General features: G+C 42.1%; 1 protein-coding gene across 1 annotated transcript; it reads right to left on the reverse strand.

The window, feature by feature from the left end:
* Positions 1-943: 943 nt before the first annotated feature.
* Otol1 (otolin 1) lies at positions 944-12595 on the reverse strand. The gene is made up of 4 exons (XM_048424455.3): positions 12205-12595; positions 7079-7168; positions 2960-3031; positions 944-2377 (listed from the first exon to the last, which is right to left on the reverse strand). Exons 1-4 carry the CDS (start codon positions 12590-12592, stop codon positions 1479-1481), a joined length of 1449 nt encoding a protein of 482 aa, XP_048280412.2. The 5' UTR covers positions 12593-12595; the 3' UTR covers positions 944-1478.
* Between the last annotated feature and the right edge of the window lie 5464 nt (positions 12596-18059).

Below are 18059 nucleotides of genomic sequence, written 5' to 3' on the forward strand. Positions count from 1 at the left end.
GCATCTAGAAGTGGTGCTCCTCGAACTGTTTGGGAAACACTCTGGTAGTATACATATGGATGAGGATCTCAAAAGTGAGCGCCTGCCCAAGCTGGCAGAACGGAGCCAGAAAATTCCCAGGCACCCATTTCTTGGCGTGGCGCACAAAGATTAGCAAGTCTGTATAACTTAGACCTCTGCAAAAATCTGTGTAACTACTCAGATTTGCAAATCTGTATAACTATCCATTTGGATTCAATAAATTTCACTTTTTTAAAAGAGCAAAACTGCTGAATTATCCAATATTCACAGTTACTAAATATTCACTTTGCAAATGAATTTCCTACCCCCACCTGTTCCCAAAACGTTATCACTGAATAACTGGAATTAATTATTATTGAGATGATGACAATGATGCCAAGAATGTATCCGAATTAAATGTTCCATCATGAAGAAAAGCCTGAAATTTTGATCAATACTGATTTAACTTTGTTCTTGAGTCCTTTCGGGACATTCAGTTCTATGCACAATAATTTGACGCATAGTTAAGTGAGTGACGTCTTTATCAATTTTCTTCTTTACATTTAACCTTAGTCCACACAATATAGGCTTGTGTACAAACCCTTACATGTGAATAAGTTTTAAAGCCATGTTTCCAATTCTTTGCCACACTGCCTGTGTGTGTTTTTTTTTTCTGAATTAAAACTGAAAGAGAATGCCTCTATTGCATTGAAAGGCAGCCCTGCCAAGAGAATCAGGGACTTTGCGAAAGAGCTGCCATCGTGGTCTGCCAGATGGTGGCCTCACATTCGCACAGAGCAGAGTGATGTGTCGTTATATGAGATAAAAAAAAAGTACTGAGAAGGATATTGTCTTAGTGTTCCATTGATATGAAGAGACGCCACGACCAAGACAGCTCTCATAATAGAAAGTATTTAATTTGGGGCTGATGGTTCCAGGGGGTAGTAGAGTACATGGCCATCACAGTGGGAAGCAGACAGGCGTGATGCTGGAACAATAGCGGAGAGCTTGGGTATCCTGACCTGCTGACAGCAGGCAGAAAGAGACAGACACTGGGCTTTCGACACCTCAAAGCCCACCCCTAGTGACCCACTTCCTCCAACAAGGCCGTACCTCTTAATTCTTTCAAACAGTTTCACTTCCTGCGACCAAGCATTCATTCATATGGGAGACATTCAAACCATCACTTAAATATTTATTAATTATAAATCTCATTCATAGCTTTGAGCGTTGCCATTATTAATTCCTTAAATGGCTTCAGTAATATCATTACCTTATTAAATGAAAAATGTTAGCTACAAACTTAATAAACATATCCTCAAAGACATAAATATTTCAAAGGAGATGCTTTGATATCAGAGTAGTTTTTAAATGTTTCTGTGTTGCATTTATAATCATGAAAAAAAAAACCAAAGTTTTTAAGAGCTGTGCTCAAGATTAATAGACTAAATCAAAAGTGCAGTGTCCAAAACCCGAATTTATGGTGACTTTCCATGAGTTTCTTCCGGGTACAGGAGGAAGCCACTAAAAATACTGTCATCCTCAGGGCCGACGTACAGCCCGTTCCAGTCCTTTGACACTTCCAGCCACACCTGATCTCCTGCACTCAGTTTCAGAATGAGCAGGAGGGAGGCCTGGTCTCCTTGCTGACCATAGAGCGTCTCTCTGGACTTGAACTGCTTCTTGTTGCGGGCCACGAGGCTGATTCGAGCAGGTCGGCCCCTGACCGTGACGTGGTAGGAGAAGACATAAGTCCCTGGAGTACTGCAGTTAAACTTCCCAGTGGTGGGGCTGTAATCGCCCTGGTCATTGGAGAGAACCTTGTCGAATTTGATGGGAATGTTTGGGGCAGGAAAAGGCTTGGACAACAGGGCACTAAAAGCCGACTGTGGAACCTGAGAGGCCTCGCCCTTGGAACCCTTGACCCCCCGGGAGCCCTTCTTCCCAGTAGGCCCTCGAACTCCTTTGCTCCCCAGCTCGCCCTTTGGCCCGGCAGGTCCAGTTAAACCAGGAGGACCTGAATCTCCTTTTTCTCCCTTAGGGCCAGGATCACCTCTGGGTCCAGGTAGACCATCTGAGCCGCCTTTGCCTTCTGCCCCAGCTTCTCCCCTGCTTCCTTTTTCTCCCTTCACGCCTGCCTCACCCTTCTGCCCCTTCTCTCCCCTCTCCCCAGAATTTCCATGATAGCCTTTCTCCCCAGCATCCCCCTTCTCGCCCTTGGCCCCAGGCTCTCCAATGAAGCCATGGGCACCAGAGGCCCCAGGGTCCCCTTTCTCTCCTTTGGTACCATTCCCACACAGGTCTCCCTTGGAGCCTTTTTGTCCTTTTATTCCTGCCGGACCATTGCTTCCTTTGTCTCCCTTGGGACCAAAACCACCTGAAATGAAAAAGTAAAATAATGCTTCAGAATCATATAAGCTACGACAGGATGTTATTACCTAAAATATTAAAATAATTCCCACCAATAGGACCTGTAAACCTGGTTCTTGCCTCGGTAATGTCTATTTCAAAGAGTCATTAAATGTAGTGAGCAATAATTACCGTGTTATGTTCTCAGAATAGCTAAGGCTTCCAAGAAAGAGTAATGTTTCGGGTTTTTTTTTTTCTTTTGCTTTGCTTTTAAAATAATACAGAGCTGTTTTATTCCAGTAGCTTTTGCACTTAACCCAACTTGTGTAACCGCCCCAACCTCTGTTTCACCCATCCACACCCAAAGTCTCACAGGCACAGAAGAGGAAAGGCAGATTCCGTTTCTGATAACAGCTCATGAAAGGGAGCAGAGCACAGACATATTTGCCCAATGTCTCAACTCCTGGATTCAACTCACGCAATGAGCACACCGAGTTATTAAAATAGTGAGAACTGGAGTTCTCACTATGCCAATTCGATATTTCCTAGCAGGAAGAGACAGGGCCATCCTGCACTCGGGTCCTCACGTGGTAGATCGATTGAACTTTACCTTGCTCTCCGGGCTTTCCTGGGTATCCTGGAATGCCACCTGCTCCTTGGTCTCCCCGTTCTCCCTTTAGTCCTAAAATAGTACAGGGATTAATTCCAGCGCAACTATGCCATTTGGGATAAATCTAGCCTGTGGTTCAGAGCTTCGCCACATTCCAACGTTTCTTAACAAAAGTTGTTTAAAGGTAAAGCAGTACGAGAAAAGAAAGTGTTGAAGGGCATCTGGGGTTGTGAGTTCTGGTTGATAGTAAGCCACTTAGAGGGGATTAACAGCTGATCCCTTGAGCAGAACTCCTTCTTGAAGCCTTCACATGATTCTTGAAATTCCTCATGAAATTTCAAACAACCGGCAAGTGGTGTGTACATGTGAGCTGGTGTTTTTCCTATTGTAAATTCTGAACGGTAGTCAAATCTCTTCTTTGCCACCCACCGTAGATGTTTAGGCAGAGAGAGAGCAGCATATTCTTCCACCAGCTAAAACTACCAAAAACCGAACCCAGGAAAGAAAAACCACCCTTAGGAGACACTCAAAATGGGTCATTTTCATTACGTGGTAGAATAATTTCTGTACACTCTTATAGAGCTACAGGAGCCATTATGATAATAAAAGATTTAAACATTCAGATATCTGCCATAATACAACCCAGAGAAATCCAGTGTGGGTCACTCTTGTTTCCTAAGGAGTTGATTTCTCTATTTATTACTCTAGACAAAGTCAAATGTACAAATTTAACCTATGGGGTACCAGGAAAATATCCAAACGTATTCTGACAGGGTTCTGATGCTGAATGAAAGAGAAGGACCAAGCCTAGTCCCTCCTTGTCAGTAATGGAATGTTGGCCAATTTCATTCAGCATTACTGGTATGATATATATATATATATATATATATATATATATATATATATATATATATACAGATTCTCTGTGTGACCCTGGTGTTCTGTAATTCACTACCCAGTTCACTACCCAGGCTGGCCTTGAACTCAGAGAGATCTGCCTGCCTCTGCTTCCCAAGTGCTAGGATTAAAGGTGTGTACTACCATACCCAGCATTAGTGGCATTTAAGTTTATTTAAGAGGATTAATGGCCTTAATTGAAAGTATTCAGTTAGACAATGATGGACTAGCATGCAGCCATTCAAGCAAGGTTTTGGAAACGTTAAAACTTTTATTCTTAACCAGGAGTTCACGCCAACTCTGGAAGTAAAAGAAAGTGGAGTTGCCACTTTATAAAGACTGGCTGAATGAAATTATACTTTGATCATTCATCAAAGCCTTGTCTTAAGAACCGTGTCTTACGGTACCGCCCCGGATTTTCTTCCACTTCCAGAAGTCTAGCTTCCAAAACGTACGAAGCGCCGAGGAGGTTCATTACTCACCCTTATTTCACAGGCTCCCTGCTAATATAATTCAGACACAAAAGGATTTAATGTTTCCAAGAAGGAGAATCGTATAACTGACAAGTGCGAAGTAGCACTCTCTCGCCTAAGCATATTTTTTGAGTAATTGCTTCACTGACTGTTCCAGCAAGAATGAGTTAGGCAGTTCCCGAGCCGTGCGGAGGGTGATGTATATGTGACATTAGGCCTTCTAACATCTGACAACACTGAACTTGATGGACAGACGGTATCTCTATAGGGTACCAGTATTCACTATCCCAGGGAATCTGTAACTACCTTAGTACCAAAAGAACCAGTCATTTCTGGGACAGAAAGGCTTCTGTGCTAATGTTTTCAGAGTTATAGACTTCTTGGGCAGGGAAAGATCAATGGGAGTGTTCATAGCTACAAATCTTCTTTGAGAAACAGGTTGTAAGTCAATAAAAATCCACTTCTGCCAGGGTCCAGCCAGCAGGAAAATCATTGCTGTGTTTTAATTATTTCTTGATTTTTTGAGCTTATAATAGTTCATTTATTCTGTTGCCCCATCATTGATAACACCTCTGATTTCAGAGGGAGCCTCTGATTTCAGAGTACAGGATTACCTACTCTGGTACTTAATTAATTACTCTGGTAATTAATGTTAACTTAATTGCATTAAAGAAAAATATCCCCACTTAGTTGGGTGTGTATAGCTCAGTGGAGGAGCCTTAGCTAGCATGCATGGCCTCACTCCCCAGTACTAGAGCGAGAAAAAGAAAGAATAAAAAAATCTCACACTAGAAGAAAAGACCCTTCCCTAGAGTCCAGACTTGGTAACTTCTAGTCTCTGGGTCACACTGGGAGTCAGTAAGTGGTGGGAAGGCTGTTTAAGAGTTTCTCTTGGCAAAATATTCATCAGTATGGTTGTGGGCCAAGGCCGGTTCAGGCACCCTCTCCTCTGTCCAGAGAACCATCTGGGGATCTCTCCTTGGACCGGGGATCCCCTTTATAATCAAGTCTCTTGTAAACCCTAAAATGATTCCCTTAGTTGAGGTATATACTTGCCTGATCCCATATCCATCCTTCCTCCCTCCCCCCCATCCCAGTCCCCCGATCTTTCCCCAATCCTCCCCTACTCCCTTCTCTCTAACCCTCTCCCTTTCTGACAACCCTCCCAACCCCCCATGCACCCGAGGTTACCTGGGACTCTTGTCTATTTCCTACCTCCTGGCGGATAGCTAAATAATCTTCATCAGGTTCATCTTCTTATTTAGCTTCTCTAGGATCACGAATAATAGGCTCAAAGACCTTTAATTATGGTTAGAATCCACTTATGAGTGAATACATACCATGTTCCTCTTTTTGGGTCTGGCTTACCTCACTCAGTAAAGCGTTTTCTATTTCCATCCATTTGCATGCAAAATTCAAGATGTCATTGTTTTTTACCGCTGAGTAAAACTCTAATGTGTATATGTTCCACACCTTTTTTAACCATTCTTCTATTGAGGGGCACCTAGGCTGTTTCCAGGTTCTGGCTATTACAAATAGTGCTGCTATGAACATAGTAGAACATTTTGCATGTCACCATAGAACCCTCATCTGGAGATGGATGGAGATGGAGGCGGAGAACCACGTTGGAACACTGGACCTAGCTCCCTAGGTCCAAATAAGAGGCAGAAGGAAAGAGAACGTGAGCAAAGAAGGCAAGGGCAGAGGAAACCTTCATCCGACGTTGGATGGCGATACAGATGGAGACCCATATTGGAACACCGAACTGAGCACTCCACGGTCCAAATGAGGAACAGAAAGATGAAGAAAATAAAAAAAGTAATCAGGACTGCGAGGGATGCGATCACCCACTGATACAAGGGAACTGATATAATGAGAGTTCACCAAGGCCTGTTGGACTGGGACTGAACGAGGTCGTGATCCAACCAGATTCTCTGAATGTGGCTGGCCCAGAGCCTTTTTGAAAAGCCATTGACAATGACACTGGGACTTGCTTCCTCTGCATATACTGGATTTTGGCGCTCCAGTCTGTTTGGACTCTCACCTTTCCTGGACCTGGAGGGACGGGGGAGGAAGTTGAACTTCCCACAGGGCAGGAAACCCTGACTGCTCTAGGGGATGGAGAGGGAGGAGGAGAGGGCGTGGGGGGATTGGGAGGGTGTTGGGAGGAGGGGCTGAAATGGAAACTTTTATAATTTAATAAAAAAAAAGGAAAAAAAAAGAGTTTCTCTTGGCATTTTTTCTTATAATTTGGTTGTTTGTTTGTTTTGATTTCTGTTCTTTGTTTTGGTTTTTGTTTGGGGGAAGCATGGAGAGAGAGAGAGAGAGAGAGAGAGAGAGAGAGAGAGAACATGAAGTTGAATGGGTAAAGAGGTGGCAGAGATCTGGGAGGAGTTGGGAGAGGGAAAAACATAATTAAAACGTGTTGCCAAAAAAATGAAAACTAGTATAACTTAAGAAAATAGTCTCCCCTACTGGTGTGTGTGTATATGTCATTGTGTGTGCATGTGTGTGTGTGTGTATGTGTGTGTGCAACTGTGTGCATGTGAGAGAGAGAAGGAAAGGGGGGCGGGATGGTTCGCATATACCTGAAAGTTTTTCAAGTGTCAGGTAGAAAGTTAATATTTCATGCCAAATTAATATATGAGATGACTTATCAAATATTTGCACTTTTGAAAACCCTCTTTCAATAATCGAGTCTTTGTTTCAGAGTCTCCCTGAGTTTAATCCAAATAGGAAATGTACCCACCCTTCTCTCCTTTCTGGCCTTTGGGGCCTTGGAGTCCAGTGATTCCTGGGGGCCCTGGGCTGCCAACGTCACCAGTCTCCCCTTTAGGACCTAGGAAGGAAGTTTCAAAATCATCACATTAGAAAAATCATATTTTGAAATTCATTAGTTCAGGGGAAAAGGTCGTAATTTTATTGAGACCAAAAACTGTCAGTGTCCTAATGATAAAATCTGGCAAGAATAAGCCACTACAGAGTTCTGAGAGCAGTGTTTTTGTCTGATTTGCCATTTTGTACTACCTGAATAGATACATTGAGCCCATTAGTACCTGTCACTAAATTCATGGCAGTGATCAAATGATTCAGGGAAGCGGCACTGTATCAAATGACAAAAACAAAGTCATTATCTGATGCTTCACCTCATAGGACCACACTTTTAAATTGAAAATTAAAAAAAAAAATACCAAACACTTTGAGATTCCCATTCATCCACTTACTCATTGATTAGGAACGATTTGTGATGTTTTCTGTACACTGAATCCTCTTGCTAGATTCTAGAAATTCAACAATCTCCCCCCACCCAGGGATGAGAATCTGTGCAAGATGAACATTAAAGATATAACATAAGGGGAAATGGGAATTGTCTCACTCTAGTTGATACAAAGTAAATAGGAAGGTCCCATTGTAAGTTACACTTAGAAATAAAATGAACTACATTTATGGGGTCAGAAGACCGTTCCCTGAGAAAACAGTATTAAGCAAAGACGCAACAAAGGAATTAGAATTTTCTGAAGTGTCAAAAAAAAAAAAAAACCAGTGTCTTTAAGCAACTGAAAAAAATAGCATTGTGCATGGAAGTCATGACCAAAAAAGGGGGTGGGGGTTGAGAGGCAGGCACGGTAGAGATCATGCAAGTCTCTGACCTCACTAGACACTGTCTCAGTTACTATTCTACTGCTGTGAAGAGATGCCTTCACCAAGACCACCCACAGTAAAGAAATCATTTAATCTGAGGATCACACTCCCAGAGGGCACCACTATCATGGTGGGAAGCAGACAGGCATGGCATTGGAGCAGTAGCGGAGAGCCCTGCCTCCTCATCCACAGGCAGCAGGGAGAGAGAGACAGGCTGGCCGGACCTAGGCTTTTTAACCCTCCAAGCCCACCCCCAGTGACAGTCCTCCTACAACACGACCACACCTCCTATCCTTCCTATACAGTTATCAAACTTGGAATTAAGCTGTTGTAGACTATTACTGTAAATAGGTAAAGATGCATTACGTTTGTTTATGCTTTTGTTTAACTATGTAAAGATGTGTTACAGTTGTTTATACTGCATTTGTTTAAAGATGAAAAGATGTGCTGCTACTTCACCTTGCCTGAGAAAGGCATCTGATTGGTGTACTAAAAAGCTGAACGGCCAATGGCTGAGCAGTAGAGGGACAGGTGAGGCTGGCAGGCACAGAGGTTAACTGGGAGGAGGAGAGAACAGGGAGAAAGAGAAGGAGATGCCCAGGACCAGTCAGCCAGGTAGACTTGGACCAGACATACAGAATGAAAGAAACGTAAAAGGTTCCAAAGCAAAATGCAGATGAAGAGAAATAAGTGACACTAAGTTATAAGAGCTAATGAGACAAGCATTCATAACTAATAATAAGTCTCCATGTCATGATTTGCGAGCTGGTTGGTGGCCAAAAAGAAAGCCTGCTACACTAAGCATACAAATATAAACTTTTGGGGGCCTTCGTCATTCAAATCACTACAGATACACTTACTCATCCAGGCAGTCACTTACCTAGAACACACCTAACTCAATTCATTAATTTTTTTTTTTTTTTGGTTTTTTTCAAGACGGTTTCTCTGTAGCTTTGGAACCTGTCCTATAACTTGCTCTTGTAGACCAGGCTGACCTCGAACTCACAGAGATCCGCCTGCCTCTGCCTCCCAAGTGCTGGGATTAAAGGCGTGCACCACCACCGCCCGGCCAATTCATTATTCTTTCTGCAAGTTCAATCCTATTTGCAGAGTAAAAATTGTTTCTTACTTAAAATAATTCAAGGCTAATTTCTCCAAAAGTTTACCATATAGATAATCTCACCTAATGAAGTTACAAAATGGCGTTTTAATTATAATTAAGGATAATGGGATAGAATGAAATAGAAATTAAAAAATGTTTTTAAATTCAATGAAATGAAAAATCATATTCAGTAGAATTCATCTTTGGAAGAAACTACAAATTTGTAAAAGGAAACCACTGATAAATTGCTTGCGGTAGAGGTTAGGGCTGAAGGCAGTCCCTGCCATTTGAAGGAGAATTGCATGGAGAAGAGGAATAGAGACAGACTAAGCAGAGGAGGTGAGAGTAAACAAGAAAGCCACTGTCTTTTTTCCCTGTGCATTGTCCCCCAAGGATTGGTGGGGCTCTGCTGTTGAAGGAAACAACAAACCACACCCCTGAGTTGGCACAGGAGCATCATGTGACTGCACACATGTAACTGCACATCATGTAACTCTATCACATCTACAGGAGATGGACACCTAGGGAGTATTCTCATAAACACCGTAAGATTGAACTCAAGGTGAACCAATTGATTTTGCCTCCTGTCTCTGTGCAGGCAGGTGCTGCAACCTCTAAGTTGACCAAATGCTCACTGAACTGGAACACATCACCAGGTGCAATGTAAAAATATCTTTATAAAGTTTTAGAAATGATGTAAAATTCCCCAGTTTTCTTAACGTAAGAAGCCCACAAGCAACTGAACCAAAAACAGAAGCAAGAGACGGAGAGCTGCCTTCTGGCCATTAAATATATCTGCGTATTTTCATGATGTTTTTCATCCATAAATAGGATCTAAGTGGACTTTTAAAAGTAGATAATGCACCGTGTGATGCCTGCAATATGTGTGTTCACGTGACCAAAGACAGAGAGTTGAGGAAAAAAAGTTGAGATGCTTGGATTTGTGTAGGTTTTTTCTTTTTCTCTGAATTTGTTCAATGCTGTTCTTATATTGATTTCTAATGAAAGGAACACAGAAAGAAAAGGAAAAGTCGCTGAGCAGATCTATGTATATACTCAGAAATATGTGTGTGTATATATACACACATATGTAAACACATAGAAGTATGTAACAGCAATTAAAGGGGGGGAAAAGGCCATGAATTTGAAAGACAGCAAAGCAGGGTGCTTGGGAGGGTTTGGAGAAAGACTGAGAACTGGGAAATGATTTATATTATAATCTCAAAAAAAATAAATTTCGGGATTCTAAAGCTAGAATAACTGAATCTCAAAAAAAGAGGATGCTGTTCTATCAGACCCAGAGAATGTCACAAGCTAGAACCACACTCCATGTTAACTGAGTGATAAAAGCAATTTGTAGACTATTTATTCTATTTCGGGCATCACATATTCATACTGATCATGGTTTCATTTAACCCTGTTTCCCATTGTTGAAACTGAGTCCTCAGGAAGTAACGAAGTCTTTTTAGAAAGGGCTGTGATAGAGTCCTCCTTCTGAGCCAGGTCTGTAACTGCAACTACTTGGAAGGCTGAGGCAGGAGATAGGCAAGTTCCTGATTTGCCTGGCCTTCAGAGTGATTAAAGACCACCATGGGCCACTTTGTGAGATGGTCTCAAAATAAAAAGTGGACGAGCAATAGCCTAGCATGTACAAAGCCCCGTGTTAATCCACAGCAGAAATAAATACAGAACATTCTAAGTCAGATGACACAGGCAGCTAGTTTATGACATGTGAGTTACACAGACAGGCTAGAAACTGGGCACACCTCCAAAATATATGTCACAAAGATTAGAAAAAAAAGCTGAAGGCCAAGGACAATCTAATCTCATCTGTCATCAGGTGAGACAACAGCCCTGGTGCTATGGAGCTCACTGTCTCCTTAGGAGGCGGTGTTGCCAGTCAAGTAAGATATGAAGAGTTCTGATAAATATGATTTTTCCTCAGCCTCGTTGCATTTCCAATATTGCGTCGTCGGCCGGAGAATCGGGTCCTAATCTCACTCTCTTTACCTCTTAATCCAGCTCAGTATAAAGAGCACATCTCTCTAAAACCCACTACCATGAGATGAAATTAATTAAAACCTCAGTGGTGATGCATAACAACTGATTTTACAGCTTTCTCTTCCTCAGGTTAGATACCACAAACACTATATGAATTCGTTTTCAGGGAATAGTGACTTTAAAATTGGCATTCTGATCTTTAATTTTGTCTCAAGTTGTCTACACTACCTAGCACCTAAAAGCCAGAATGCATTACGGTAAAACTGAGAGCATATTCATTGCGTATATATTGGAGACATCTGAGATTTCAAAATAGTAACCACAGTGTTCGACACAGAAAATTGCTGGGCAATGGCAGCGTTGCTTCCGCATCTCAATGAGGACCACGCTGAATTTTACATTTCATTTTCCACTCAAAGCCCTTCCACTTCTAATCCTAACTACAAATAGCATTCACAAAGTCCAACAGTTGCCGCACTTTCTCGCCAGGCAATAGAATTTTCATTTACCATTTTTCAAGCCGACAAAAAAAGAAAAAAAAAATACCTCCACTGATCATACCCTGAACCTCCCAGAAAAACCTCGGCTTCAAGGCTGAAGCTGGGAGTCCTTGACTCAGTTGGAACCAGCGCTGTTAATACAGCAGGCATTACCCGATAGAGTAGGCATAGGCCATGTGTGGTTAATAAGGAAAGATCTTGAAATAAATCCGCCTGTGATTGAGGCGGAAAAGTGTGCTCTGTGGTTAAGAGCACTAGCGGCTCTTCTACAGCACCTGGGTTCAATTCCTAACATCCACATGGTGACTCACAGTCCTCAATAACCCCAGTGGCAGAGGACCTGACACCTTCTTCTGACTTCTATGGGCACTGGGCACACGCATGGCCCACAGACATCCATGTAGGCAAAATACCCATAATCATACAATAAGGATAAATCTCTTTTTTTTAAATAAATATAGCTGTGGTTACTGAGCTGCATTTTCATCCCAATTTGAATTATGTATCAATAACCCTGCTTCCACTTGGATTCGTCACGTTTCCACGGGCAAGTAGCGCAGAAGCCCTCAGATCAATTCTTCACCCTAAGCCCTCCTCTCTGGGGACATTCGGTGGGGCACTTGCGAGTACCTTGCTTTCCCATCTTTCCAGGTTCTCCTTTCTCCCCGGTGACAGGTGAACAGCAATGGCAGCAATTCAAAAAGAAACGAGTCGCGTCCAGAGAGAAGCTTTCAAAAGGGAACAGACCGGCCGTGGCAGAAGTAGAGGGGTCCGTGGTGGGCTCGGCCGTGGCTGATAGAGATGGGCTAGTGGTGGGCTCTGCCACGGCAGCCATTTCTGGAAGGAGGGTTTCTTCTTCATCCAGAGGAAAGCCACTGGATGGCTTTTGGCCCTTGAGCATCTCCTTCCCGTCAGATTTCTTTGTAAATTTGGGGTACGGTGTGGTCTTCCCTACTGTGTCCACATCAGCCACAGCCAAAATAATTAAGAGAACACAAAGCCAAGAAAATATCCACATGTTTGAGGCTGGAAGAAAGACATAAAAAACACACATAAATTATAAATGGTCCAAATAAAAGCACTGGTACCATCTGTCCTTATATGAGAAAAATAAAATATATCTCTGGGACATAAGGAGAATAGCATATGTGACTTAGAATGATGTACAGCTGGTATATTCTATATGTAAGTGTGTAGAGCCGCCACGGAGCATTTTATTTAATTTATTATGAGGAGTACTTTGCGTTCAGTTTTCTCTCCTGGTTGTTCCTTGGTGTTACGTGTTCTCAAACGGTGTTCTCCATTATTCAAATTATCTTGGCGAATAGCAAATATGATCTATAATAAGTGTAGCACGCCTTAATAGCTCCTGTACCCTGTGGAAAACAAATCTGTGTGATTTCCTCCCTGACCTCACTCAGATTTATAGGAATCAAATACATTTGTATTAGAGGGAGATGAAAAATATTGAGCTGAATAGTTTATTCCCGCAAACTCAATTATTTCAGGGGAAAAAAGTACTGGTAAAATAGTCTTTAAATCTACTAGGGATAAAGGTGCTGTCGTGAGAGCACTCTGAGGGAACCTATTATAATAAATGGAGGAGACAATTTGAAAAATCATAACTTTGAAATTATGCTATGTCCTTATCTTTTCACATGCCACTTGGCTGGCAGAATCTTTGTGGTCGACTTTGGGGAGTTTTTCTAAAAACTCACATTTATCTTTGGGTAATTTTAGTTAGGCAAATGTGGTTATTCTTATTAAGCTTTTTTTTAACCATATCCAAAGAAACATGGTATAATGTTCCCAGTGAAGCAAAATTGTGATAGCTCACCATTCCGTTCCCCATTGACTCCAAACAGGTTGCTAACAGACAGCCCAGGGTACACATGCATTTTCTCTGATATGAGACAGAAAAAAAAGCAGTAGAGACAAATAGTAAGAGAATTTAAATTAAGAGGGAGAAAGGCACCTACTATGTGGAGAGTCCCTATACCTAGCTCCATACCACCAATCCAACCAGCTCTCCAAACACGTCTGTAAGGCAGGTGTCATGTGATTATTCTCCATCACAAACGAGGAAGCCAGCACCAAGTAGTTGCATACCTTGTCCAAGGTCATAAAACCAGTAAATCTTGGATTTAAGATACAATGCAGTTTGGTTTAATTTCAAAACCTAAACTCATTTCCACAAATCATGTGGACTTTATAAGGATGGGATTAAAGAACAATAAATCCAAGGTCAGCCCAATTGAGTGGAGCTATAGAGACAGACATAAATCAAAGCAGAGGAAGAGATAATGATGGGACGCTCCATTTTCAAAACTGGGTAAAAGTCCAAAAAATTCTAACTTTCCATCTGGTTGTCTTTGCTGCTGTGTCCATTGACCTGACTACTTTGTAGCCCACGTAGGGCACCATTCTGTATCATAAGGGGGGCCGGCTTGTTGGGGATTTTGTCCTGCCCAGTTCCCCCAGCTGTTTAGTCCCAGAGAAAAATCACACAAGAGATCTCTATAAGTTAAAATGCTGATTGGCCCATTAGGTCAGGCTTCTTACTGGCTAACTCTCTTATCTTGATTAACCCATTTTTCTGATCTATTTTAGTCATGTGGCACAGTACCTTTTCAGTGGGGCAGCTCACATCCTACTGCTTCAGTGATCTGGACAGGAGTGCGAGGAATCAGCTTCCTCCTTCCCAGAATTCTCCTGCTCTCTTTGCATCATTTCCACTTCCTGTCTGGCTTTCCGGCCTACACCTCCTGCCTGGCCAATCAGCATTTTATTTAAAACATGATTAACAGAATACAGACAATTCTCCCTCACCATTAGTTGACCTTGGTAATGTCACAAGGAACAAGGAATTAGTTTTAATGACACCAGACATAAGTTAAGTCATGATCCCATCCTCTAGGAGGTTTAGTAAGGAGAGATGGGAGACAAGGAAAGTAAAAACGTGGACAGCATTTAGGTCGTCATGCATGTGATTGCAGATGCATGCACGCACCACACACATCCCACCCACAAGACAAACATACACACATGACTGGCATGCATCAGCCGTTTACACGCATCCCCCTCAAATGCCACAGTCAAGCTTCCTAAACTGTGGCTCAGAGGACCCCTGACGACGTCACAGGTGGTGGACATCATAAAAATTTGGTAACAGTAATAAGTTTTGAAACACACAGGAACCAAAATTTAACTCAAACTCAGGCTTCCAGTGAATCTGAAGAGCGTCAAGCCATGCTCACCTGTGTTGTGTCACGTGACTTCATTCAAGCCTTGTCTCTAAGCACACAATGTGTAAACTGCGCACTGCGTGTACCACCGAGCCACCCAGGGCCCTATGAAAATGGCCTGCAACAAGTCAACTCAGGTTCCGGATGAGTGTGTGTTAGGAACTGCAGCGTTTTTACTGTGCACACTGCACTTACAGGAGCATAATTGCTTAATTATGGAAAACGAAGACAATTGCCTCCTGCTGTCACGTTAATCATCAGATTAGTGTGTCTTTGAATCAGATTGTGCTAGAATGTTTGATTTTTTTTTAATGCTATTTGATTTGCTGTCTTAAGTTTCGTTTAAAGAAAAACATTCAATACATTTTGGCTTGGTGGTAAGACAGAATTTCCACCCATTTCTAAACTAAACATACTTCTTCCATTTTGTCCTTTGTATTTAACTAAAGCAGCACTCTTAGTGTTGACAATTAGGATATTGGAATGCCACTCAACTCTGAAAAATGTTCAAGATCCTCTATGTCCAGCCATATCAGACATTCAGCCAAGACTTAACTCTCAATACTATTGATGTAAAAAAAAGATAGACCCTGCTCATTAACACACTCATTTGTTTCCGTTTCTGGTAAATGGTAAAAATCACGTGTGAAGCAAAAAATTACTTTAAAATTAATTTTGTTGTGATTTATTACCAGTGAATATTTGATCTGTATACCTGCTATATATACCTATATGTTAAGTGTGCAGCAAAAGTTTCTCAGGTAAAAAGAGGTCAAAGGTGAAAGAGGTCTCCACATTTAACAACAAGATTTTTCTTTTTAAAGCGGGATTTCTTTGTGTAACATCTCCAGCTTGTCCTGGAACCTGCTGTATAGATCAGGTTGTCCTCAAACTCACAGAGATCCACCTGCTTCTGCCTCCCAAGTTCTGGGATTAAAGGCATGTGCCAACACACCAGTTTAACAACAAGATATTATTGACTATAAAGCAATTAAACTTCCTTTTTCCTTACTGGGACACATCTGCTACTCCTCCTTATGTACATGGTAATTTTTTTATCCTGTAAGAATTTTGCAAAAGGATCTTAGGAAACTAGTCATGGGGGGGGGGGGGTGAACAAGGAAGAGAAAGCTGAGGGGTCCTGTGCAGGAGAAGGGGTCAAGCATCTATCTGGCAATCTGTCTGACACTGTTTTAAGCACTTTTTAACTATTATGTTGACTATACCACAAAAGAACCACACAGGTAAGACCCACTGTGCTCATTTAACAGGTTATAAAATGGAGGCACACGAAGACTAGTGTAAAGGGAGGGGGAAGTGATGTAACTTTATTTCACCCAAAAACAAAACCCTCCAAAAAAATAAATTCATAAAAACATAGCCCCCAAACAAAACCAGCCACAAGTGAGGACTTTAGATAAAATTTCAAGTCACCAAAGACAATAAAAAAAAAGAAGTCTTAGGTCTGAAGTTTAATGAAGGTTAAATCCTAACAAGGATTTAAAATAAAGATTGGAGGAAGAGGATGAGGTCCTGCGGAGACGGCTCAATCAGTAAAATACTTGCCCCGCAAGCTTGAAGCCTGGAGCTTCAGTATCCAGCTTGAGATACTTGGATACCCAAGGCAGCAGCATACCCTTGTCAGTCCAATCCTGGAGAGGGGAAGACGCACGGGTCCCTGGAACTCAGTGGCCAAGAGCCAAGAGCCAAGGCTTGTGGGAGACACCATCGTCAAAATAACCTGGAAAGTGACTGAGGTTGGTATCTGACATTGAACTCTGGCTGACACATGTATGTATGTCCATTCTCATGCACATACAACAGAGACAGAGAGATACAGAGACAGAGAGAGAGAGGCAGAGAGACAGAGAGAGGGGATGAGATTTCCAAATAGAAATTTAAATACCCTGAGGCTTTTACTTCTCCTGAATATTGTCTATTCCATAAAAACTTTTTTAGAGAGAGTGTAAAATTAGATCTCCTCTATTTCTGTATTCCCAGGGTCAAGCTCAAGGACTGACAGATGATAACTGTTGTATAAATGTTTTCTGGACTGCAAGAAAAACAAGAACGAGCAAGGGGTAAATATGATAAAGTACAGTCCTATACACATTTGAAAATACCATAATGAAACTCATCATTTTCTATGCTAACTTAACAAATGTTTGCAGATGAAGTAAATATCACATTAAATATAGATATTGCGTTGATGCCCTCGGCATTCTCCCCTCCTGGACTCACACCCTTTGCAGTGTGAGTTTGCACTTAAAAAGAAGAAGCCCCTCTCTCCTGACCCCGGTGTGACTCCTGGAGTCATGTGACTCCAGCCAGTGATATGAAGGAGGAGTGAAAGGGACCCAGCCTCAAGCCAACTATCGAGGACACACATGTGTCTCCATATTTCCTATTTTGTTTTTGTTTTGTTTTGTTTCGTTTGCCCTCTTGTTGGAATGTGAACAGCCTAGCTTAATGGTCACAGGGGGAAGAGGAGGGACGTCCAGAGTCGCACTCTCCCAGCCACACACGACCTGGACTGGAGTCCCCAGCTAATCTGAGTACATATGGATGATCCCAGTTAACAGCAGCTGGAGCCAACTGAGATCATATGACTACCTCCCGCCCTACACACATGCCCCTGCTAGCTACTGCTGTGGAACAAAGTACTCCCACCTCCGCAGCTTAAAACAGCAGCTGTCTCATCAGCAAAAGACCTTTTAGCAAGATTCTAAACCTTCAGATAAGTCATCTACACCAACATTATTTTCCAGCTGGATTCTTGGTGTTGTTGAATATAAAGCAATTGAAGAATTTCAGTTGCAAAGATATGTGTACGTATGCTTCAAGGGCTGCAGCAATGGTGACCTTTTTGACTTTATATAGGATGTTCTTCCCCCTCTAACCCTAGGTAACTATGTAAAATTATATGGCGAACTTGTATGCCTATGACATAATATTCCTGTCTGAATTTTAATGTCTCACAATGTTTCATTTAGGCCATTATCTCATAATCTGCTCCTGATGCCTTGTGCTTCCTTGCTTTTCCTTCCCTCTCCCCTGCCCTGCCCCATCCTTTATTCTTTCCTTCTTTCCTTTTATTCAGTTCACACAGTCACTAACGGGCTCCTCTTCCAGGAACTATATCAAACACAGGAGTCAGAGGACAACACATTTGTAGAGATCCTATTCCAGCAGAAACAACAAATATCAGACGGCGAGCATTTCAGTGGGTGGCGGACACTG

This window comes from Myodes glareolus, chromosome 20 (genome assembly GCF_982192425.1).
Source record: "Myodes glareolus chromosome 20, mMyoGla1.1, whole genome shotgun sequence".
Taxonomy (NCBI): Eukaryota; Metazoa; Chordata; class Mammalia; order Rodentia; family Cricetidae; genus Myodes; species Myodes glareolus.

Excerpts from the sequence above, each read along its gene's own strand:
- Otol1 (XM_048424455.3), bottom strand. The coding sequence starts at position 12,592 with ATGTGGATATTTTCTTGGCTTTGTGTTCTCTTAATTATTTTGGCTGTG. Across the intron at positions 7,169-12,204 it reads TGGAAAGATGGGAAAGCAAG|GTCCTAAAGGGGAGACTGGT; the intron begins GTACTCGCAAGT and ends CTTCCTTCCTAG. Across the intron at positions 2,378-2,959 it reads AGGAAAGCCCGGAGAGCAAG|GTGGTTTTGGTCCCAAGGGA; the intron begins GTAAAGTTCAAT and ends TTTTCATTTCAG.